Raw genomic sequence first — 24,231 nt, 5'->3', positions numbered from 1 at the left:
AGAGTAACTGCAAGAAATGTACAATCTCAAGAGCTGTTGTAGAATATAGACCAATAATAACTGAACTATGGCGCTAGAACATATGATGGCACTTTCTCTCTCCCTGTCTCCCCACCTAACTCCCCAAGCTGATAGACCAAGCAGAAATAGTGAGTTCTGGGGAGAGACGTAAACATGGAGACATGACCTGGAATATAACTTTTGTTTTAATGTATTGGAATCTAAAATAAATGTTTTATTGCTGTTGGGACTAGAGTCCAATTCTTCCATACAAAGACTCCCAAAATGCAAAGATCATTGGAAGATATTTTTTCATTTGTAAGCCAAAAACCAGCCTAGTAGATAGAAGCACAGAATGCTCTAAACTGACAGAATGATGCAAAGGTGGAAAGGACTTGTGATGAAAGAGACCTTTCAAAAGGAAGCTAAAGAAACTTGAGTTGGAGAGAAACCCAGTATCTGTCTTTTCTACCAAAAGCAGTGTTCAAGTTATTTGATTATTGTGGAAAATAAGGCCAGAATCAGATTTATTTAATTGGAGGTAATGGGGAAGCAACACTACCCAGGCCAAGACACTGGATAACAAACAGTTCCCTCTTTCCCTACATGTGAATGCCTAAGGTATACACATCTCTTTTTGATGGCAACTACTTTACCTGTTTGAAACAATATCAGCTTTGAAAGAGTCAAAAAGGCTGCTCCCAGGGAATCCACCCTCTGCTCAGCATTAAGACTGCCGTCCTCTTCCCCAGGCAGACTCCCAGGAACTCAGTGCTGAGTAAATACTTCATACACACAAGCACAGCTGACCTGCTGCCAAGGGATGCTAATCACTTCATTCTCTAAATTAGCTATCCACATAAAAAAACAAGTGTCTCTCTGCTTTTGTACTTCAGGAAAAAAAGTAGTTGCATTGGAAAATTATGAAACAGATGCTAGAATTACTTATGCTCAAGAAATAACTTCCAGCATTTTAGGTTTCTTGGCCATGGTGACTTGTTTCATGCTTGTGTTGCCTTCTTCAATTTTTTTTATAGGCCTTTATTATAAGAGGGGAAGCGTAAACCAGGCAGGTAAAAAACAAAACAGAAATGAAAACCTGTGGTATTAAATATTCATATACTAGAAAAAGGCCAAATGACCAAAATAAACCATCATAATTGCAAAATTTAGCTCTCCTTTGCCATTCAGATGGTAGGTAGAGAAATATTGGTAACAGAAATACCAAGATTTGTCTGAATGAAATATGAATGGAGTTGCATCTGTGTGAGGACACCAGAAGAAAATGAAGAAATCAAGGGTTAAAACAATAGCATACAGCACTAGTTAACCGAGCACATGGGGGACAGCAACCAGACTCATAAACACAGAGGAATGTGTTGCCACTAGGATGAATCTCATCTGGATGTAAACAATATGATGGCAACAAGGCTACATCATGTGTGCCGTTCCCACCCTGTCACCCAACCAGAAATCAATTTACAGCCACAAAGATAACCAAAACAAGGAAATAAAGGCACCAAGGAGCAACTGTGCCTAAGATTAACAAAAGACAAGGTAAGCGAAGTTCGGGGTGAAAGCTCATCCCATGATAACTGTTGAGTCTAGAGGCACATCAAGTCTCTCCAGAAATGAGTTTTCTTTCCTGAGAGCTGTTGAGGACTTGGAAGCTGAAGTCCTTGTTCTTGGTGTGCCTCACTACTGATGTTGGATGGTTTGTGAGTACCTGGGTGTGAATGAGTGCAGTACATTCGACAGTGAGTGTGACTGATGGCAGTTGAGTTTAAGGTATCTCCTTCCCTTTCTGTAAAGTCTTACACAGACTTCTCTTACATTCATTTTCTGCAAAATTTTAGGTAATGGAGGATTGTTCTTTTTGAAATGAAAGAAGTGACTACTTCCTTGCACTAAGGAAACCTTTAAAAAGAACCCCAAACAACACTCACCTGCCTGATGCCAGCTGAATACACAACACTTCAGTGATAAACAGTGAGGAGCCTCTGCTGTGGCTGCAGACACTTGTGCTAATTACTTTCCCCCTCCTTATCTGCAGCAGAAGCCAAAAAAAAAAAAAAAAAAACCCAAAAAAAAAAAAAGTTGCAATTGATCTCTTAAGTACTGTGCCTGAAGAACCTTTAAGGAGAAACTACTTTAATTAAATCAAAATGAGCAGCAGCATTTCTTCAGGACAAAACTGTACACCCATTGAGAGGAGCAGTGGCTCCAGGACTGCAGAGTTCTCAGTAATTAAGAACAGAGATAAGCAGCTCTGGTGGGTGGGAAGAGACTGAGCAAGGCTTAAACCAGGCTGTCACCCACAAAATGATGTCAGAGAGACCAGCAGATGGCTTAGTCTGGGCAGAGTAGACTGATCTGAACTTGAGAAGAAGATTTGGAAGTCATCGTCATTCACCTGGCAGATGGTATATGGATAAGTTTACCCACGGATAAGATGCAGAAGGAAGAGTGAGAAAGCAACCAAGAAATTAAATTCTCCAAGACTTAAAGGAGAACTAGAGGTGGTGCAGTTAAAAGCATTCAGAGGATAAATGAAAAAGCTGAGAAGAGACAAACCAAAAGAATGACAGATTTCTAGAACTCAGGAGAATATGCAATTACCAAAGAAACTTACTGGATTATGTCAAGGTGATTGCCAGTAAAATAGGGAGAGAAAGAGCAGGATCAGAAATGTGTTGACAAAGATCTTCCCAAGGGCTGGGCAGGAGCCATCCTGAAGCTTCAGTAACATCTGGTAAGTGGGCAGAAGGCAAAGGGATTAGCTGCTGCCCAGCCAGCATTTGCACAAAGCACATCCAGAAAAGGTTAAAATTTGCAGCTGTCTGTTATTAAACATCTTTCTGTAGAAGTTGTTGCGTGTGCACGGATGCCTGAAGGCATCGTCAGGGGATGGAAATGGGAGGGTGACATCCAAAATGAGAAAGCCCATTTAAAGAGAAACATCAGTTGACAGCTCGAGGAATAAATTTCCAGAATAATCTGTCTGTATGCTTTTGCAATAGTTCTCTTTTCTGCTGAAGTTCTTAAATACAAAATCTATTTGGACAGTCTTATTTTTAAATACAATACATAGAACACCACACATACATTGGAGAAACAGGTATAAATGTGGAAACCCCCGTAGGAACAATTGATCACTTATGGCATTAGTTTTAAATACAACAGCATGTTTAAATTTTAAGAGCTATGCCATATAAAATTGGGAAAAGGATAAACATATTTCAAATACTTACTGCTTTTATAATTTTCAATTGTGTTCTTTGAGGGCTTTTAAAAGTGTAGGACTTTTATATCCCAAGTATATCCCAAGCAGAGATGTAAATATACAGAAAAAATCAGATATTAAATCATGGTGGGTTAAATTATTAAATCATCACAGTGGCAAGATCCAGAAAGAAGACTTGGCTCTGCCGTCACTCATAATTAGCACTGATCATGTGCTAGTGATCAGCACATAAGAAGAAAGTGTGAATGGGCATGGTACAAGTGTCACCCACAAGAGACGTGGAGCAATGCAGTACATACCGCTCTGCTGTATACAACCTCTTACATATAGCTCTGCAAGCGTAATAGAGCATTCAGATCTAGCTATAAGTACAGTGTTTCTCCATGTGACAGGTCAAAGTCTTAAACCTCATAAGAACAAAAGAAAACATTCTTTCTTTTGAAGTGTTACTGGATAGTACAAATACCTACAGTATGCAACATCTTTCCACATCCTCAGCAGGCTGAAAAATATTTCTGCTTGTATCTAGGTAATATAAATACAAATAGTTGTACATTAAATTGATAAAGTGAAAATCACCTTTGCATACACAAAGGCCAGGTAACTGATTGTGTTCATGTCACCAACTGTAAATGAAAGGCCCCTACAGAAAGATTTCTTCTGTGGAGCTGGGGATAAATACCACTGCCGCAGAAGTAATGCAGCTCCTGTGGAAGATGTGCTTTCACTCCCAGCAGGTGCCACTGCAATCTGGGGATAGCTCTGTGTAGACATCTTCCATGTGGGGATTATTCTTTCTGCGCTTGTCAGTGGATGGTGTGACCGGCTGGTTCATTCTCTGTGCACCACTCCTTTCGTTTCATGAAAATCAGAAGGCCCAAGCATTCTAGCTGTGCTATTTTCTCCAAATGCATTAGTGACAATTACAGGCTGGAATCATTTGTGGTTAGTTGTTGTAAGCTTCTGTTCCATATGTGCTGCTTCACTTTTTTTTCTTTATTCTCCTTATCAAATCTATGTATCAAAACGGACCCCTTAGGCACATTGCTAGGGAGAGGAAGAGTCCAGAGCAATTGTGGCTTTTCTACTTTACGAACCCACAGTTAGAGAGGCAAAACCATCATGAGAGGTGCACAGAGCCCCAGTAGTTTTTATCCCTTTATTTCTCTCCTCTCATCTTTTCTCCTTCCTGCAGAAAGAGCAGTGAAAGAAAAGATACCTTTATTCCCCAGCTCTGTTGCAAGCCAAGTACAAATCATGCAGGAGAGGAAATGCTGAACATAAGATCTGGGAGTTGCTTTTGTCCAGAAATGTTGACATAACAGGACTGAGTTATTTTATAAGACTTAAAAATTCTTCCAAACAAAATATTTTGAAATAACAAAGTGCCAAGCACTTCTCATTAGATTAAAGTGTCAGTGGCGAACTCCAGGCACTCCTCTTATAGCGCCTCAAATACACTTACCAACTGCCAGTCAGCTTTTGCAAAGAAAAGTCAGAAGGCATCCAGTATCAACACTGTGAAATGCAGAAAAACAAACTAGGGTGGATTATTTTCCCTGTGCTCAGACATACTGACCTTCTCTCTCATTCACAGGGATGTCATCTCTCCAGAATACAAATGTTCAACACAGCAACAATATTCCCTTGTACATCGATATACGTTTTTAAAAGTTAGTCTGGAGCAAGGGCCATTGGTAGGAAAAAGCCCCATCAAGCAAGGACACAAGAATAAGGTCCCTTTCCATACCAGCATTCTTCTTTCAGGAATTTTTCTTCTCCCTCGAAGGGAGGGGTTGTTCGTTGGCTTTGGCAGTGTTTTGTTTTAGGTACACACCCCCCAACACAAACACTGCAAGATACAGCTTCTAAGGAGGAGCCACCTACAAACGGATCTCTTTTTTGTTTTCCCCAGGATTTCAGAGGGAGGTAAGGGAGGTGGGAGCCCCCAGGCAAAGCAGTGAGAAGGCAGGCAATGCCACAGAACCATTAAAAGCTGGTGGGAACAGCTAAGAGTAGAAGTTGCTGTTTTCGAGTGTTAGTAGAAGTCAACAGAAATGACATGGCGGTGTGGAAGAGACCTGTTGCTTTATAAAATCAAGAGAAGTCACAGATGGCTGCCTGCAGCAAAGGGCAGATGCTCCTCTCTAGGGGATGAGGACAGAGCACATTTCCCCTGTACCAGCTGCTGATTGAGGGGAGGGCCAAAGCCTCAGATTTTGCAGCGTTTGGTAACAGGTGGGGCAATGAGTCCCTCTCCCACCCCTCTCCAGCCTCCTAAATACCCTCCCATGCCATGGCCCCTCTACTCCCAGCCTTTCTCTCTTTCACAATCCATGTTCCTTCCCCAACCCTTTTCCATCCCAAGTGACCCTCTCTCTGCCCATAATCACCACTTTCCTCCCTTCCACACTGCCCCGTCTTTGCCTTTCACGCTAATGAGACTTCTCCCTCACCATCCCAGGGGGCTGCAGGAGTCTGGACCTGGCCTTGCAGACACTTTCCTGCCCTGACCACTTACTATGAGAGCGAGGGGCAGGACTGAATTTCATGTGACTGAAAGTCTCTTGGGCTGACAAAGTCCTTTTTTGGCCTTTGTGTATCTGTGTTTTGCTCTGTCTCAGACACTGATGTGGAAAAGCTCTCTTGGTGTCACGTGTGGGCAAAAAGCACGGCAAACTCACAAGGAAAATGCACAAATTAAAATGGGAGGGCTACGACACTGTTTTTGTAATGGACATGCCAGCTCTCCCTCATATTTCGTGATGCACATTCAGAGTAAAGTCTATCAGTATTGCCTTGTCATAATAAAATACCTGTGCTGTAGCTGTTTCTCCTTCCCTGGCAGTGGAGACAAGCCATTGCTAGTGCAGCTGCTGCAATTACTTTCTTCAGCTCAACAGCTTACAACAATCATTCTAATTCAAATAAACCTGAGGAAGGTGCCAGACTGCTGGCTCTGCTGAGCATGGCCCTACATCTAGCCACAAAATTTGAACTCAAGTAGTTGTTGCAGCATAAGCTTTCTCATACTGTCTTGAGCATACACCCTCCTCTCCCCCGCCCCCCCTGGGAAATAAAGAGCTTAGCTGGATCTGTCTCTCCATCCTTTCTCATCGATTGAGGTCTGTGGTAGAAGTGAAGATTTAGGTTTGGGGGCTGAATATTCACAGTCCTGCTCCTGGTCTGTGATGACACATGCCAGCTCAGCCACAGGTCACGTTCACACCAAACACAGCTCAAAGAAGTCATTTGTAAAAGGAGAAAGAAAAGCTGTGAGCTATCACAGTTATACCTTGGATAAATCCTGAAACATGAGCTGCGGGAGAGAAGGCTTGGGAAGAGGAAGCCAATCTCTGTGTGTGTGAATGGATTGTCAATGCCATCTCTGTAAATAATTTAAGTGATTACGAGCTAGACAGGCATTTTGCATTTCATGTTTGTCTTTTCCACCAGGAAGGGATGACATTTGGTATCCCTCACTTGCTCAGTCCAAATGTTACTTCACAGTCTGAAATAATATGGCTTTTTTTTTGTTAGAACCAATGCGTTCAAGGATACCTGTAGCTCGTCCTCCACCATCTACCCCTCAAAGTCAGAGGCAGCTTTAGCAAGTAAGAGTCTTCACCTTCTCTGTAAGTCAAATGGCACATAAAAGCACATTTTCTCATTCTGTTTTTTCAAATCTCTTATAACTGGTTTCATCCCATATTGGTATACCAGTGGCTGAACATCATAGAGTAGAATTGTGTTGGGGGGGTAGTTTATTTTATTTTGTTTTATATTTTTAATGTCTCCAGTTGCAATGGAGCAGGGCTAGAATCTGACATTCATACAGGTACTGAAAGAAGCTTCTGTTCAAATATTCTGTGACCAGCTGCCCCCGTGTTGAGGTCAGAAGCCCATTTTGCTGGACTACACAAGCAACAAAGCAGCAAGATGTTTGTCAGAGTTCAGCAAGCAGCAGAAGACCCACACTGTGGGGGCAGACTGGTAGGGACAGGCAGGACAGCTAAGAGACATGAAGGTGTGAATGAATTAATTTAGGTCAGGGATTTAGAAGGTAGTGTGACTAACAGCAAAAGGGCAGAGAAGATGAGCTTAGCAGTTGTCTTGGCCACATGGAGATTGGTGGATGGTGACAGGAAAGAAGATCCTCAGAAAATCTGATAACAGAGCACAGTGCTAGGGAGCTGGGTGCTATCCTCATCTCTTCTTTCAATACATACCTGGTTCACTTTAAAAGCCCATTTCCTTTTGTTGTAGGTATATTAAAGCTCAAGACTTTTTCGGGGGGTTTCAAACGCTTTGCTGGCTGGTGTGGCCCACTTGCACTGTCAGCAGTCCTGCCACAGGAGATGGTGTGCCCCAAGGATGCAATCTCAAAGTAGGTCCTGCAGCAGTAATCTTCCTCGTCAACTTGGTTCTTAAATAAATTCTGCTGAATGGGGGTTGAAGTGTGGAAAATCTGAACTGCAACAGTTTTGAATGAATAAAATTGTCATCCTGTTTTGTGGGTACCCTTCTCTCTTTAGTTAAAGTGTAGGCTCACAGAGGAAGTATAGGGACACAAAGACTTATGAAAACCAGTCCAGTGGCTGTATACGTGTGACCTATTTAGCATCTGCAAATCTGTTTAATGCCAAGAACTACATTAGATAATTCAAGCCAGAGCTCACAGGGAGTCACGTGATGAGACTGTTCAGATTATTGTTGTGATTAGTCCATTCCCTTCTCCCATCTCACTTAGGGTGTTCATTTAGGCAAGTCGTCATTTTAAGAATATGTAAACAGTGATTGCTGGTTTCCTATGGATCTGTGGATCTCTGATGTTGGATGCTACAGGCAATGTGAAGTTAAATATGCATGACCTCACTTAACACTGATCCATGGGCTTGCAGGCATTCTGCACCCCTAAAAATCCAAGCCTCCCAATTACCAGAGTCACTATTCTGTACGCAAAGCGTTTCTAGCGTTGTACTTAAATCACTTAGCATTTCAGTGCTCAATGATCATGTAAACTCAGCACATGTTCGTTATCTAGCTCTGCTTTGGTAAGTTCTTGAATGAAAAAAAAGTCCTTAATTTATCCATGGTAAATCCAATACTTTGCTCTTGACAAACATGTACATATTTCACATGGGAAGGAGGGGAAGATTTCATACTGACAACTTCACAGTTATGTTAAAATTGGATGAGTCCTTTGCTATCAAGTCATGGGGAATAAAATGCAATAGTTAGTATAAATAATTTATTTAACAGTAAGGAATTAATAATGCATTATTAAGAGCAGGGTAGCACTAGGTAGTTGCCTGAGGGCATTGTGCATAATCAGGAGTCACAAAAAAGTCAACTGTAGCTCAAGGTTATAAACCAGAATCTAAGTAGCATAAAAATTAGAAATCCAATAAAATCACCTAGTCTCAATTTACAAACATTTGTATAGTATATAGGATTGATAATATCTGTAGTCTTTAAAGAGATTCTGCAACGTTAAGACTATCCATAAATGGTCAAATTCTGCTCTCACGAGTATCAGGGGAACTCAGTGCATTGTTTTCAATTAAGACTTCTAGGATAAGAAAAAAAATGTCCCCAAATAATAGCAAACGTTGACTTTTACACCAGAAAGGACTGCAAAGAGGGCTGACTTTTCATATTGAGCCTCAAGATCTACTTTCAGCCAAGTTTTTTTCCTCCACCTGGTTGCTTTACAGTAGCAGTGGCAGCAGGGGCTCCTCCTTGCCGAGGTAGATGCTGGAGAGAGGCAGCGCAGTGGTTCCTCCCTGCACCCAGCAGTGACCTCATGGGACCACAAGACACCTGTGGTGTTTTCCAAGGCTGTGGAAGCTGCTCTGTGCCACCCAGCCAGTGATAGGGCCTGAAGAAACATCGTGGGCCTTTTACTGAGACTGAAATACCAATCACGATGCAAGTTATGATGTCTGAGGGTTACAACTGGCTTTCTGTGGCAGATTTGTGGGTTTGTGTCTCGTGTTTGTGGCTCACAGCCAGTCTGTGACTAATCATTGATTTCCCAGCCCTGTGGAATGAGCATCCTCCATCAAGCAGGAATTTTCATTAGTAAGTACCGCAGTGCGTGACCCTGCATTTCAGATTGGAGGAGGAGGATGCCATGACCAATGCTCTTCTTCCAATGACATCATCACCGCTGCTACTCGGTTTGCAATTGCTGTGGGACAGGTCTATGGCTGCACAAGCAGAGGCGTTCCCTTTCGCAAAGGTCTGGCATATTTTTTGTCTTAAATCGTGGAGCACACTTAACAAAACAACTTTTATAACTGTAAAAAGCATTGCTTCCTTACTGTATGCCATAACGTTTTCCTTTTAAGCATTCAGCTTGAGATTTGTAATATTTTGGAGAACTAGTTCTTAATAAACAAAAACAAAGGGAGACTGGTACGTTTAAGCTGATTGAGTGTCCTTCAGTGTTGAAATGTTTGATTTAAGCACAGAGAGTGCCATTAATGCCTATTTATGAGCTATTTTTAGGGTAATTCCAAGCAATTACTACTCATATGACTCAAGCACCCAGACTGAATTCTAGCCAGGCAATAAAAGGAGGTTTTTGTAATGCCAGAGAGACTCTTGAGCAGATTTGGAGGAAAATACAAATCAATTGTCAGCATGATAAAGCCATGCACAGTAACTCGGTTTCTGGAGTTCTTGATAACTCAGGAAACATTCACGCTGGGAAAACAGACATCAGCCAGCACATTGGTGCAGCACCGCTGGCTGGGCAATATCTGGGGCTCCAAGCAGTCACGGCGCAGGGAGAGGCTGGAAATGAGCTCACCCGTCCCTGTTCCCTTCTTTACTCTCAGCAATGAAGCATGTGAGAAATACCAATGCGAAGTTTCCTGCGGAGACATCAGCCAAAGAGAGATGGACAGATGCATGTGCTGGCAAACCCTCTCAGAGATGAATACATGTTCATAAAATCCCTTGCTCTCCCTTTCATGTCTTCCCTTGCGGACTTCAAAGGAGCCAATAACCTCTTTTGTTTTCTTTCCCCAATTCTGCTCCTCCTGACATTCCTTCCCCACGCTCCCCGTTGTTTAATTTTTGTCTCCATCCTTTCTTTTCCTGTTTTGAGGCTCTCCAGGGAACAGTGCTGCAGTGGGGCACCCACAGGTGCTCCGCAGAGCAGAGCGGTGGGGAGGGAGGACCAGGCAAGGCAGCTGCAGATGCTCAGTAACCTCTGCCGGAGAAGCCCTTCAACATCACACATGTGCGTTGCTCCAGATTAATGCTAGAGTGATTAATCATTTCAGGAAGGCAGTGGGGGAGTGTTTTTCTGTCTAAATGAGGGCAATGAACACCAGGATACTTGAGCTCGCCATTGGGGAGCGGCAGGTTAAGAGAGAGGGTGCATGGGAGACCCCTTATCCATCTGGAGCAGCACCTGGGGGCCAGGCAAGACACCTGCGAGCGCCTAATGGCACCAAAGCTCAGACACCTTGGAAGGAGTTGTAGGTTACCCACCTCACAAAGGAAAGAGGTCCTCAGCAGAGTGAAAAACTATGCCCTGAGTCAAAATTTACACTTCAGAAAAATCATTTTAGGCTAAGAAAGGAAACAGGCAAAGAAACTAACAACCCCGCTTTCATAAAGCATTTATTTTTTTTATTTGAAAACATTATACAGGCATTACATTGCCACAGCCAGTCCATATAGGAGCATGCAAATATCAAAATGGAGAAAGGTTTGTTCAGCTTTTCGATGCAGGATTTGGGGTTGGGATTTTGTTTGCTTGGTTTTGGTTTTGGTTTGTATTTCCATCTGCGGTGTCAAGATTAGTGTGCTTTATTATGGCATTTAACAATAAAATCCTACCCATGGGGTAAAATTTATATTTGTAGCTAGCTCAGGAATACTAAATGGTTTTTTAAAAAAAGGAAAGAAAACGATACTACACGCTTGTCAAAATGTTAATAGCACAAGTTAGCAATCTCTACACTATACATTGAAACTTCTTCTTATGACACAGTGGTGCAAAATTTTCAATTGCTTGGTCTGTCGTTGTGTGTTTTGAAAGTTTGTAGCTGGAACAAAGACCAGGTCTGTCTCCCAGTGAAGGTTTTCATCCAGTAGCAGAAAATGACATCAGTCTTGCTACGGGCTGCTCAGGGCCAGCAGCGTAAGAGAGTTCAGTCTGTTCAGGCAAGGAGCTGCAGAGAGCTAGAGACGTCCCGCGCAACGCGGAGAGTAGCTGCCGGTTCGATCGCCGAACCTTTGCTGGTGCGTACTGAGGCCTTCGACCGCAGAAAACAAGCAGGTATGAGTAATGTTTTCCTTTACCAGACCTCAGGTTTTTCAGTCAACACGGTTACTTGCAAAGCTGTACCTCTGTTGTCCTTTGAGGTCCACCCAGCGCCAGCACCCTGGGGCTAATCCGAGTATCCACCTCGTTCAAGGGGAGACACAGAGAGCGGAGCAGCCCCTCTTTGCACGTCAAACTCCTCCTGTGCCAGTAACACAGGGGGTGGTGGCTGGGCGCAGAGGGCACACCGAAACATTCAGAACTTACTTCCATACAACACAGCCTCTTAAAATAGCCTACAAAATTTGCTTCAGATGGCACCTCTCAGCCACCTGTGGATCGCAAACCCTTGTGTGTAAGAACTCCCGGCCGGGAGATGCCTCCTGCCCAGCTGTTTCTGAGAAGACTCTAACAAACATCTACAAGTTAGTGTCAGAAAAATGAAGAGGGGGAGGTGGAAGGACTACAAACATTTGGCTTAAAAATAAATACTAAGAATGAAATTAACCAAAACAATTATGCAAAAGGAAGGAGTTGTAAACATGGAACAAACACACACGCACGCAATCCTCAAAGGTCTCAAGACCAACACGGGGACTAATGTTTTGAGAAAGGTATTTAATTGGTATAAAAGGTAGCAAAAAAGACTGAGATGACAGGTGCCCGCCAGTGTGCCTCTGGGTACCCGAGGGTGCTGTGGTGGTTGTAACCAGAGCCCCTGCTCCTGGGGAATGTATGAAACCCACCTCAAGCCGAAGCCCTCCCAGGGCTGGACCTGAGAATGCTTGCTGGCCCCCCTGCATTGAGGGCTTCACCTGACCGTGCGCTTCCCACCTGGACTTCCACCCCACAGACCTTACCCTGAAGCATCAGGTAATCTTTCTTGTGTGGCTTTTAATTCTTTTTCTTTGAATCCCATAGTATTTAGACTTTCCTTAATATCCCCAGATTATGGACTCTGTTTCTCTGTGGGAATCTTTTTTTTTTTTTAATCCTCAATGTTTTAAGAGAAAAAGCTTGGAAACATGAGTGCTAAAAAGTTTAAATAAACATAAGGCAGGGACAAAAAAAATCATACATTTGTTATGATTTTAAAATCAAGCCACCTTAACCCAAGCTTTTGGGCCAGTTTCAGGTATAGTTTAGCAATACTGGGACCCTTCCCTCAGCTGCAGCAGGATTGTGGCAGGCAGCTTAAGCACGGTGGGACAGAAATCACCTCTCCTCCTCCTCCACAGCAAGAAAAAGATATAACATACTTCTGCTGCTCAATAGCACTTTCACATTTGCCACTTCATGTATATTATGCATACATACTTCTCCCAGTCTGCTTCAGGAAAGTCTCTTCTATATTAAAGCAGAACGGGACTATAAAAGATGAATGTTACTTCAGCAGAAATTCATCCTGCTTGGTTGAACTGTGTGGCCTTTCTAATCTCCAGAGTACAGATTGATTTTTTTTTTTTTTCTTTTCAAATAGAAATAGGTAAGTTGTATTTTTCAAACATGAAGCCCTACATTTTCGCTTGAGACAGACTTCTTCAGCAGAATAACATTCAAATAAAATTCATCTTCTCTGCCCACAAGCAAAATATTCATCAACCCTGCCGTAAACTCCATTTTCAAATACAATGCATGTCTGCACACTTTTACAGCACTATTGTGTACTTCATAATCTCCTTCCTTCTGAAGATCCTGAAGCATCTTAAAATAACTTGGTCCCATAGCACCCCTGTGAGGTAGGTAAAACATCATTATTCCCGTATGTACAGATTGGGAAACTCAGCCACACAGAAGGTAAGTTATGCCCGAGGATCACTCAGAGATGTGGCAGATCTAAGAATAAAAACAAGCTCTCCTGGATCCCTGTCCTATCTGTTAGATGTAAGACCATCTCCCCTTCCGTAATTTTAAATTAAAAATAGATCATGGATATTGAAATAATGATCTCCTTTTATTGGGCTCTCAGAAGAGCAAACGTACAGGCAGAGATGGATTTTTCATGTTGGTGACTAAGATTTCCCCCATTCTGATAAGGTTCCTGGAGCAGAAGTACAGCTGTGGAGCACACCCTTACTATTTTCACATGTTCCCAGGAATGTAAGAAAGCTGCTGAATTCTTCTGCTAGTTTTGTAGTTAATGAAAAATAATTGGCTGCACCCTGCTGATATGAATGCCTTTGCAGCAACACCAGCGGATGGTTCTTTCTGCTTGTGAATTTCTCACTTAATCTTCTTTATTTTTACAATTTGTGGGTTTTGGTGAAAAACTGACACATTTCTAAATAGCTATTGTTAGAATAATCAACACAGGAGACTAAGCAAACTGGAACAGCAGAAGGCGCCCTCTATGCACTGAGTATCTAAAATAAGTGCCCTGATCCACATGATCTTACCATGGAGAGGTACAATACATAGGAAACTAGAAAATGCATTTTTCTTTTTACAGATTAAAATTTAAAAAGTAAGAAACCTGTGTTAAGTCACGACTACAGAGAAACTAACTCCCTGTCACCTGATGCAGAACCTCAGCCGCTAGGAAATCTGCCATGGATCATAGAGAGGTCAATGCTTGAGTACTTCACTTCTGCAAATATAGAAAGGCTAAAATGCTCGCCTTATACCTATTCCTAGAATAGACACGGATATTGTAAGTTGTCCCTTCTCTGGATTCATGGAACAGATTACCTAGAAAGGGCAACTAGACAGATAGCACAGATGAACTCGTTGTCTTTCCCTCACCAAATCCAAGGTGCTAGCAAAAATGTGTCAGGGTGTTGCCACCACGAGTAACCCATCTATTTTGCCCAAACAAACAAATCTTAGAGAGAAATTAACAGTGACTGCACAAGTGTATTTGCTGTAAAAAGGCAGCTTTTCCACAACTGGTGCGGTTTAGGTATGACATCACTCAGTGGGTGCAAAACCACCTTTCTATGAATTTCTTTTTGTAATTTCAGCTTATATATTGAATATCTTCCACAGGTAGTTTGACATTAACTGATTCGTATACAGCAGTTTGTATTGCAAACATGCTGCTCATATTGTAAACGAGGGACTGGCATCTCCTTGCAATGAACACCCTGGAACAATTAATTTGTATTTTTATGAGCTTTCCTTATTTGCTACCTTGCAGCTCACCGGTGTAACTGCACCCGGTAAATACCTTTCTCTATGTACAATACAGAGATAATGGATATACGAGCTCCACTGAATCATCAGTAGGTGATCAACAGCCCTGGGTTTAAGCAACTCTAACGTGAGGCTCCTCTTCTGTCTCCTGCCCCAGGCTGGTGTATGTTACTGAAGGCTCCAGCTGGCCGGTGGCTGGCAGGTCTACAACAGGTCCTGAAGGGTTTCGAAACTGCTTGTACACCCGAGGATCCTGGGCTACGTAGGTGGAGGTGGAGGAGTAGAGCACCAGCCCAACAAGGATAGTGAAGAATGACAACAAGTAAAGTCCTGAAAACTAAGCAGAAATAAGAGTAGAGTCATTAGACACAGTACTGATTATCCTGAGCTCATGAAGACCCACACGCAGGGCTAGGCACAGATCCTTATTTTGGCATGAAAGGCACAGAACAAACCCCCTATCACTGGGTTGTCCAATTTTTATGGGAATGTCTCTTTGAAAGTTGGTTTGCTCCCATGAACTTTCCTGTTTTCCATAACCAACAGCTAACTGGTGCCTTCCCATGCCCCATACATCTTAAGTGTTGGTCAGGTGGGACTTTGGAAAGCTGGGTTCTGGTCACAGATCCAAAGCTGATTTTGTTGTGCTTTTAGACAAGCCAACTACTTCTCTGAGAGCAAGTTTCTCTTGCTCCACTGTGGGGTACCATCATCTACAGTTGTCTGACAGGGACAAATCTGAAATTAATTACAGCTAAACCACAGGACTGTAAAGTATAACACGCCATCAGTAACATAAAAAGACAATTAAATAAGTATTTAAATAATTCAAATAAACACTTAAAACATATACAATTTAAAATATTTTAATAAAGGCTCTTGAAAGGCTCACCTGAAGCTTCTCTTGCTTGTAAACAGAAAGCAGATGCTGGAAGATTTATTGTGAGGATGAACTTCAGCTGTGAAACATGCTCTAGGCTGACCTCAAGAGGTTTGAAAGCACATATGGAGAGCAGTTAACTGGAAGCTCGAGTACGCATACTTTGGCACACAGCTCTACTAGATCAGAGGTCAGCTTGAATTTTCTGACATATCCAGACTCCGTGCCTGGACTGATAACACAACAAAAATACCTTTTTGGCAATACATTAGTCCTTGCAGGTAAAGGTAAAGGCAGGGATTTAAAAGTACAGACCATTGGATATTAGCTTTAGACACTGGATTTCTACTATGGGGGACACAAAAATGGGTTTAAGCCCATATGACTTGTCTCCTGATCCTAGACTTCAAGTTATTTCTTCTTGTGTGTTGTGTGTGAGAAGCAATGACAGATTATATAGCCAGCTTGTTGGTAGGGTTATAGAACTGGGGATATACGCATCAGTATTCAGTGGGATTTTAAAAAGCGCCTGTATTCTGCAACTGTCAGGGATCCATACTGAAACACCAACAACTAGCTGCAACCTGTTATTAGCTGCTTCATGAGGTACTTCACTATTTTACATAAAAGTGTCTGTAAATCTGTTTTTAATCCTAACTGACAACAGTACTTTGGTGGGTGCTGAATTTGTTTCCTTTAGATCATTTTAGTATAGAACAAAATGGACAGACCGGACTATATTACGTTGGAAGCATTGTTTTTAGCAATTCTGCTTTTTATATTTAAAAAAATAATCATTGTGGTGAAAGCAAGTTTTACTTAAGACAACTTTGTAGTGATGTTAATCTGTTATAATTTAAGAGACCCACAGAATCTGTGTCCAACTTCCCACCTGAGGAAACATTTGGTTTTTTTACAGAATTCGCAGTATCTTTGAAAGCTTTGGATATATAACTCATAGTGTTGTACGGTTTTGTTTCCCACAGCTAGTATGCACATTTTAGAGGGAAAGCACCATAATGGGGAAAGTTTTTAAGTGTGTCAGAAGCATTACAGGGTAGGAAGAGTTCTGCTTTTCATCAGCTGTTAATTGTTTTTTTCCAGGAATGTTACCAGGTCTTCAAGTGTCATCTGGTGCTATGATTTGATGTAATCATCCAGCTGTCATACCAGCCACAAAGACAGTGACGAGCCTCACCCTGCATCTGCTGAAGGATTCCCCCATGTGACACAGCTCTGAAAGGACTGTTTAGGCTTAGGTCTCCCCCATGTGGCAATCAAACCCAAGTCAATCATTTCAAAGCATTTTCCAATTGACATTTTTTTTTCCCCCCCATTTTTCAGTTCAATTTTGCTTTCAGCACTTTCCCCCCCATTTCCTCTTTGCACGTGAACTTGGATACCACTTGGCAGCAGTGGACTTGACTAAGCTGAAGGAAAACTCAGGAGCCAAACACACCTAGTTTCCCAAACCAGGAACCAGTTCCCTAGTTTCACGCTGTCCCTCCTTATGCCTAAATTTCTCTCCCTGGACAGCCAGCTCGCCTGCTCCACTGTATAACCAGAGTGCCAGCCAGATTTGTGATTGCCTTGTGTCCTGCTGTGAGGAATCTGTGGGGCTTCCAGTAGCTAAATGTGCCATTTTCTTGCTCTAGCAGCTGCCCAACCAAAACCAATTAACTTTTGCTGTATTTCATGGCTCCAGCTCTTCCTCCTGGCCATACCTCTCATTCCTCTCTCAGCAGCTTCTTGCCAGTGGGCTCTTTTGCCTGATCATATTCCCTCCATGGCAGTGTGTCCCTAAGTGGCAGCACTCCAGCCTGGGAGAAGGGGTTTGGATGAAGTTGAGGGAAATCTAAGCAGAGGCCTGTGAACCATTTGTCTTTGATATCTACGCACAGCTAGTGCAAAGAGACCTGGGTCCTGACAGCCCTATAACAATTCCATCTTTACCTTCCTTAGAAACAAGTTAAGGTTCAGGCTCAATTGTTTCCTGCAGCAGATCTCTGCGGCACTGAAGTAGAAGGGTTCTTAGTAAGGTTAACATAGAAATACTGTAGGTATATAGAAATCTCTGGGTTTTGTGAATACTCTGTCAGATTGACCCAAAGCTCCCTGAAATCAATGGGTATTTTCCTCCTATTAAAATGGCAGTGAATCCAGCAGTGTGATGGGAACATACAGACTTAGTTCAGCAAATACAAAATTTGTTGTTCACTGTACTGTGTTCCTCAGACTAATTTTACTGAAGATAGGATTTCCAGGCATACTCTACTGCTATGTCTATGTGTAGGTTTTGGAGGTTTTTTTATTTTGACCTGAAAACCTCGTCTGCTGAGATTCACTATTAATAGACAGCAAAAGAGACACATTCAAAACCAGCAGAAAGAGCTATTCCTAAGAAATGAAGTGAGAGAAGATAATTTTTCGTTGCTACCCTCTACACAACTGTAGTACCAAACTGCAGGCTCTCAGGAAGTGTGTAATTCCTCTCTTTGGCTAAAATGCTACTTGAGAATGATAGTGTGCTTCATTTTTCTGACTTATCTCTCACTTGCTACAGAAACATATTTCCCCTACGAAAAATTATTTTAAAAATATCCAGATTTGTATGGCTCTCCCAGTCCCAGTTCCCTCCATGCTAAACAGGGTAACTGTAAGCTGTTTAAATAGGAACATGGTCCGAAATTGTTTAGCTCAGATTAGCTAATGGGTGTCGCACACCTTGGAGTAAGCAACCAAAAAATAATTCATGTTTCTATATTATTAACTAACTTTACTATATATTTTGTATCTACACATATAGGTACATACGTATATAAGCTTTCTTATCATGTAGTTTATTGAGAGACCAGATGACTTTGTGATTAAATCAATGATCTAACACTCTCGAGTCCTGTGATTGATTTTCAGCCTAGGAACTACTTTTGTGAATGAACATGATTTTAGATGAGTTTCTTACCCATTTAAAAGAGACAGTAGCACTTGGTTACCAGATAAAGATGGGTTTACGGCATAAAGATGGGAAACAGGGATGCCATCCTCTGAGGAGAAGACAGAGACCTCCTTTGCAGAAAAGCATCTGGCAAAACTTACTGAGAAGTCAAATCAAATAGTTAAATCAGCCCTACAGACCTCACCATGGCTGCTCCGCTCTGACATCTGGGTGCCTATAAATGCTTTCCCAACCAAAAATATTCCATATGGAACCCACAATGATATTTACAACCATTAAAAAATTAGGAAAATGTAAAAAACATGCTAGACATTATTTAGTACCTGTAGTGAAAATAGCTTACAGTAAACTACTGTTAATTTTGAGCGTATAAAAAGCACTTTTTAGGTGCCTGTCAATTTGAAGATAAACATACAAAGCAAAACCTCGACAAATGCAACGAGATAACATGTATAACAAGATTAGCTCAGTCTATCAAAACCTGCGCTGATTCTGGTGAGTAGATGTTTCTGGTATTTATCTAAGAGATATTCCTTAAGGATGCGGTACTGGAATGCATTCGCCCAGCCAGGCTTAGCAGAAGAGCTATTGGCATCTGATGGTCCAGCTGCAGGAGCAGGGTCTCGCTCCTCGCTCCGCTACTGCAGAACCCCACCAGAAAACCACTGCAGCAGTAAGGTCTAGCTGACCGCAGAAAACATATGGTGAAATCAGTCTGACTTTGTTATCCATGCACAAAGTCTTTTACATTAAAAAAGAAGAGAACCCAAACATAGCTGCAGTGTTGTTTGTGTGGGTTTTTTTTTAAATTAAATTTTTTACCTTACAACAGTGCTACGTACAACTATGGATGAAGTTTACAAAACCCATTTGAAATTTAGTTTATATACAGTATTTTTGTTCCAAGTAAATCAAAATTAGGCATTTTGGGAATCAGTTAAGCATCTCAAGATTTCTAAAATAAAGAAGAATATAAAGACATTGGAAAACTTAAGATTTTTAAAAATCCAGAATGAACTATCAAAACTCTCAAAATTTACTCCCCACTGGTTCTTATCCCCTACTTCTTATTACCTCTCTGTGCAAAACTTGTCTTTCATATATCCTTAAACCATCATAGCTAAAACTTCTACTATTTCCACTTGAGATTCTTGTGCTTTAAGTAATCTAGTTGAAAGACAGGTGCAAAAGAAACTTTTTAAGTGTGAGCATACAGTGCATCTGATTTCATCTTCTTGAATAGTGGTAGGACAATGACAGTAGAAGAAAAAAAGAAAGAAAAACGCTTCAAAAGGCAGTAAATTCACGCCTGGGTCTGGAGTGAGCAAGTCATTCTTCAGTACACATTGTGAATTTAGAAGGGAAAGGAGGAAGAAAGAGCATAGAAGAATTGCTGTATCGCAGCTCGGAAACACTGCACTGACTGACTGCTGCAGAGGGAATCTGCAGACAAGCATTTCTGACCATCACAGATGTCCACATCCACATTACCACTGACACCATGGCAAAACAACATCCACAGTGACAAAACCAGAGAGATGTGAGTGTGCAGAAAAGCCCACACAGACAAAGAAACTGAATGATTTGCTAATTTTGGTTTTTCACTCAGCTATCATGATAACGATTATGACTATTATTACAATGGTTATGAAAATGCAAATTCTGTTTTACTCGGTCCATTGAACTGGAAACAGTCTACAGGAGCAGACTATCGGAGCTGTGGTGCTCCAGCTCCATTTGTATTTCACAACCGCAGCCGTAGACTGAATCTCTTGGTAGGTAATATGAAGCCCAGCTCCTCGCCTATGGCAAACTAACTGTGCTTTTTAAGTCTTTAAAAGGAATTTTTTGTTACATGACTAACTGGAAATTTAGAATTGTCATGTTTCATATGTTCATTGATAAAGCATAAAATGGAATAACTACCTCTTCCCCTACCTCCTCTAGCAATTCTCCACATTTTGACAAAAATGAATAAATAAATCAGGTCTATTAATTCAAATTTTAAATCTTAGAGAGAAGCGATCTCCTCAGAATTGCACTGATGAAGAGGGACAAAGATGTACATATCAGGTGGAATTCATTTAGTCCCATATTTCTGTTGACATCCTCCATGCTCTCCAGACAGGCAGTTCCCACCAACATCTTATTCCAATCAGTGGGTCTGTGCAGTCTGATGAACCTCTCTGTTTTCCAAACTAATTCAGTTTGTAGCATACGCTGCAGAGTCAATCAAAGCCAAGGCCAAGAAGGCCTCCTGCACCGACTTATATCTTTTCCCCCTGGGTAATTTCACACATGAGTACCTGAGCAGGCTGAGCTAAGGGAGCTAAAACCAAATTTCTCTCATTATCTTTTATACAGCAAACAGACATTTCCACTCGGTTTGATGAATTGATCAAGAGACTGAGCTTCTTTTCACACTGTTTTCTATTTTTGCCTTCAATATAGCAAATGAAGTCCGCTGTTATCAAGTGCAGAAGTTGCACTGTGGGATGCCCACATTCTCCAGCCAATAGCAGTACCAGGAAGGGTGAGGGCTCTGAGAGCTATGAATTTGCACAGTTGCATAGCTGGATATTACAGACATATTATTTTATTAATAGAAGCAGAAGCCAGCATCCTAGTCACAGCTCACAGTGCTCTCTGGCGACTCCCTTGGCTCAGATCCATGAGGATTTGGCCATATTTGTCTTGGGTTGGGACTGTGACTCACTCAAACTGTTGCTGACTATTTTTGATCCAGCCTATAAGGAAGATGTCTCTGTTTCCTCCTACCAGGGAGGAAGGGATGCTCCCTTTGCAATTCAGGGTCTGCCCTGCTCTTCATTGGGAGAATGATCCGCTGGTTCAACCTCAATTATTACTGTCTGCCTTCAGGGATAAGAGATAAAGACCTGACCTTTGTCTGATCCCAGTTGAGAGTTATGTCCAGGATATTTCCTAAGAATATCTAGACATCTTTCCAAACAGACTGCAGAACTAAGCTGTAGGCAGGTGATGATACATCTTTGTCATCAACAGAAATTGGGGTTGCCACCAACAGTGAAACATGGTATTTTGTAAAACCCAGAAAGGCTGCTGTGAGTTTTCCAGACTGTGTTCAAACAGATAAAACTCACTCATTTGAATCTTTGTATGTCCTGCCAGATCTCTCAGACCTTTCATCTAGAGATCCCTAAAGGAACCCAAAGTTTGGTTTAGCATGTCTTCTCAGCTCTCCAGTTGCAGAAGTTGGAATGCCCAAGCAGAGGTGTTGGCTCTCTTGCTGAGAAGGGTACCAAGGGGTGCTGGACAGCTTCAGTAATGGTGATAATTTCCAGGCAGGGAATCTGTCCACTGGCAGCAGAATTGCATTATCTTCACACTTTAATAACCTCCAGCTATTTCCAAGGCAAACTGTCAGGATATAGTCTTAAGTGATGACTTAAGGTCCTACCTTGCCCTCTGAACTCAGCTGGGATGCAGAGTGAAATTTGTAGCTAGTTCTTCCTGTCCATTGGCAGTCACATAAGTTTTTCACTGGATGAAGGAGGCTTGAGCTTCAGGGCATGTCTCAGCACATCATCGTGGCAAGAAGCCATGACTTGCTTCAAGGACAGTGAAAACCTGACATCAGCTTCACTGCCATTTGGTCAAAACAAAGAAGCCAAAAGAAGTTTTGCCTCTGTCATTTCACGCATGAGAGAAAGGTCATATTCCTCTACTCCTGCTGCCTTCTTGCATCCTCAATGTACTCTAGCTGAGATTAAATGCTACCTGTTACTATGGTTCTAACAATAACTATAAATTATAACTCTTGCTTATACTGAATTGCAAATGTTGCATAGAAATTGTAATGTGAATTAATCATATGACTCATTTTCTGTATTTTCCAGTTGGTTCTTAAAGATCTTGTTATAGTGATTGCATGTTTTACTCTAAGTAAAACATTGGTCCATGCCTTCTGTCATATAGCAGCATCCTCTTTTTCAGTCCTTGCATGGTATTTGCTGGTGGGCACAGTTTAACTGGTAAGACTACAGTGAGTGGGAAAGTCCTAAGCTCTTAGATGCTGAGCATATCTATACAGGAGAAAAAGGAGGAAGGGGTTAATGGAAAACTGTCAACACAAATTCTGTTAGAATTTGGGAAACTTCATAGTTTTCCTGGAATTCATTTGTGGAATAAGACAAACTTATGGAGAAAACTTACAGCATTTGGAGAAAAATCTCTGAAGCTGATGCAGGCAGCTGTAAGGCAAATACTGGTTTTGCACAAATCTGCATGATTTCATGCTTCTCAAATGGTATCATCAGAAAAAATTCATAATAGGCTGTCCTTTCTAAATACATGCCTGTTAGGGTAAAATATTTGTGTGAAATGGCTTATCTTCCTTTCCTGGGTGCTGGGAGAGATGGGAATGCTGCTTTCTCTTCTGTTTCCCTTTGTTGCCTCCGCCATCAGATGTGGACAAAAAAATGAGCCTGTGTTCAGTACCCCTGCGGTACCAGCAGTTTGTTTAATTAAAAAGTGCAAGGTAGAATGAGTCCTGCAATCTGTTTTAATCTTATCTTATCTACATAGGAAAGGGATTTTTACATGAAGTTAAAACACTTATATTACACTGCTCTAATTTCCTGTGAGCATCCTTACTGTGGGATAAGTGGGCTTCGTTTCTGGTTATTTTATATCAATCACTTGGCAAGAAAGTGGTAAAGCAATTTTCCTTTTAAATGTTCTTAATACTAAAAGGAAGGAGCACAACAGAAACACTTACGAAAATAAAAACATTTCCCCCTCCCCGCTTTTACCTTTCAATATTCTTTGGTGGTTGCTCTATCAGCTGTCAGTTGCCATGTGTCTTTCTGGTTTTGTGTGTATTTAATTTAGTAGCAGCTGTCTGCTGTACTTGATTCTGTATTACTGTATATGAGGCTAATTGTGTTCAATGTGCTCAAAACCAAGGTTACACTAGTTGATTCATATTGGATCCTTTGTTTATATTTTTCTGCTGAATCTAACAATATATTCCTGCAGTAATGCTCTCCGAGAATTGTGTTCTTTTCTTTCAGCCCTACAAATGGGGAGCACTCCTACCCCCAGAAACAAGGAATGTGCAGTTGCAGTTACCCTTACCACGAAGGACTCTGTAAGCTGTCTGGAGGGAGAGTGATACGGCTGTTTCGCATCAGGGTTCTCCATGGTCCGGCGCATTTGCTGCAGGCAACATGAGGCCAAACTCCAGGAGCTTCAAGAGCTCTCAACTGAGTCAATTCACAAGACAGATGCACGAGGGAATCAGAATGGAGAGCACGTCCCAAGCCATCAAATCCAATCCCCCATTACTCTGTACAGCCAGATAACGTATTCCATCTGGCAAATACACCCTGACCTCCTGCGAGCATTATCAGTGTTTTTGACCACTTCCCCTAATCTGTTTGAAGTCTGTTCTGGAACCTCCCTGGTACGATTGCCAAGAAATCCCCCTAATTTCTATTCCAAATTTATGCTTTCTCAGTTTCCACCTGTATGTTCTTATGTCAGCACTGCTCTTTAGCTCAAATAATGCTCCTTTCCTCCCTGTGAATTTATAGATTAATTCGTGTATGTTGAGGTATCATAGTTCCTCCTAGTCCACCAGAAATCAAAGCTATACTACATCCAGCAAAATTTTTTTAAGATATGCACATTCAGTACCTTACTAGCAGATGCATTCTTATTCTGTCAAGGCTTTGGAGCAGGTAAGAGAAGTA

At 41.7% G+C, this 24,231-nt stretch overlaps 1 protein-coding gene across 1 annotated transcript in view; it reads right to left on the bottom strand.

Moving 5' to 3' along the window:
• Positions 1 to 10,879: 10,879 nt before the first annotated feature.
• Positions 10,880 to 24,231, bottom strand: part of SLC35F1 (solute carrier family 35 member F1) — a 240,289-nt gene continuing 226,937 nt past the window's right edge. Inside the window, exon 8 of the mRNA XM_074150484.1 lies at positions 10,880 to 14,997. Within this exon, the coding sequence (XP_074006585.1) occupies positions 14,773 to 14,997 (225 nt within the window). The 3' untranslated portion in view covers positions 10,880 to 14,772. The remainder of the gene's footprint in view (positions 14,998 to 24,231) is intronic.

The sequence above is a fragment of the Numenius arquata genome, chromosome 7 (assembly GCF_964106895.1).
Source record: "Numenius arquata chromosome 7, bNumArq3.hap1.1, whole genome shotgun sequence".
NCBI classification, from domain to species: domain Eukaryota; kingdom Metazoa; phylum Chordata; class Aves; order Charadriiformes; family Scolopacidae; genus Numenius; species Numenius arquata.
The sequence above is the reverse complement of the archived record's forward strand: the minus strand, read 5'-3'. Positions and strand labels throughout refer to the sequence as shown.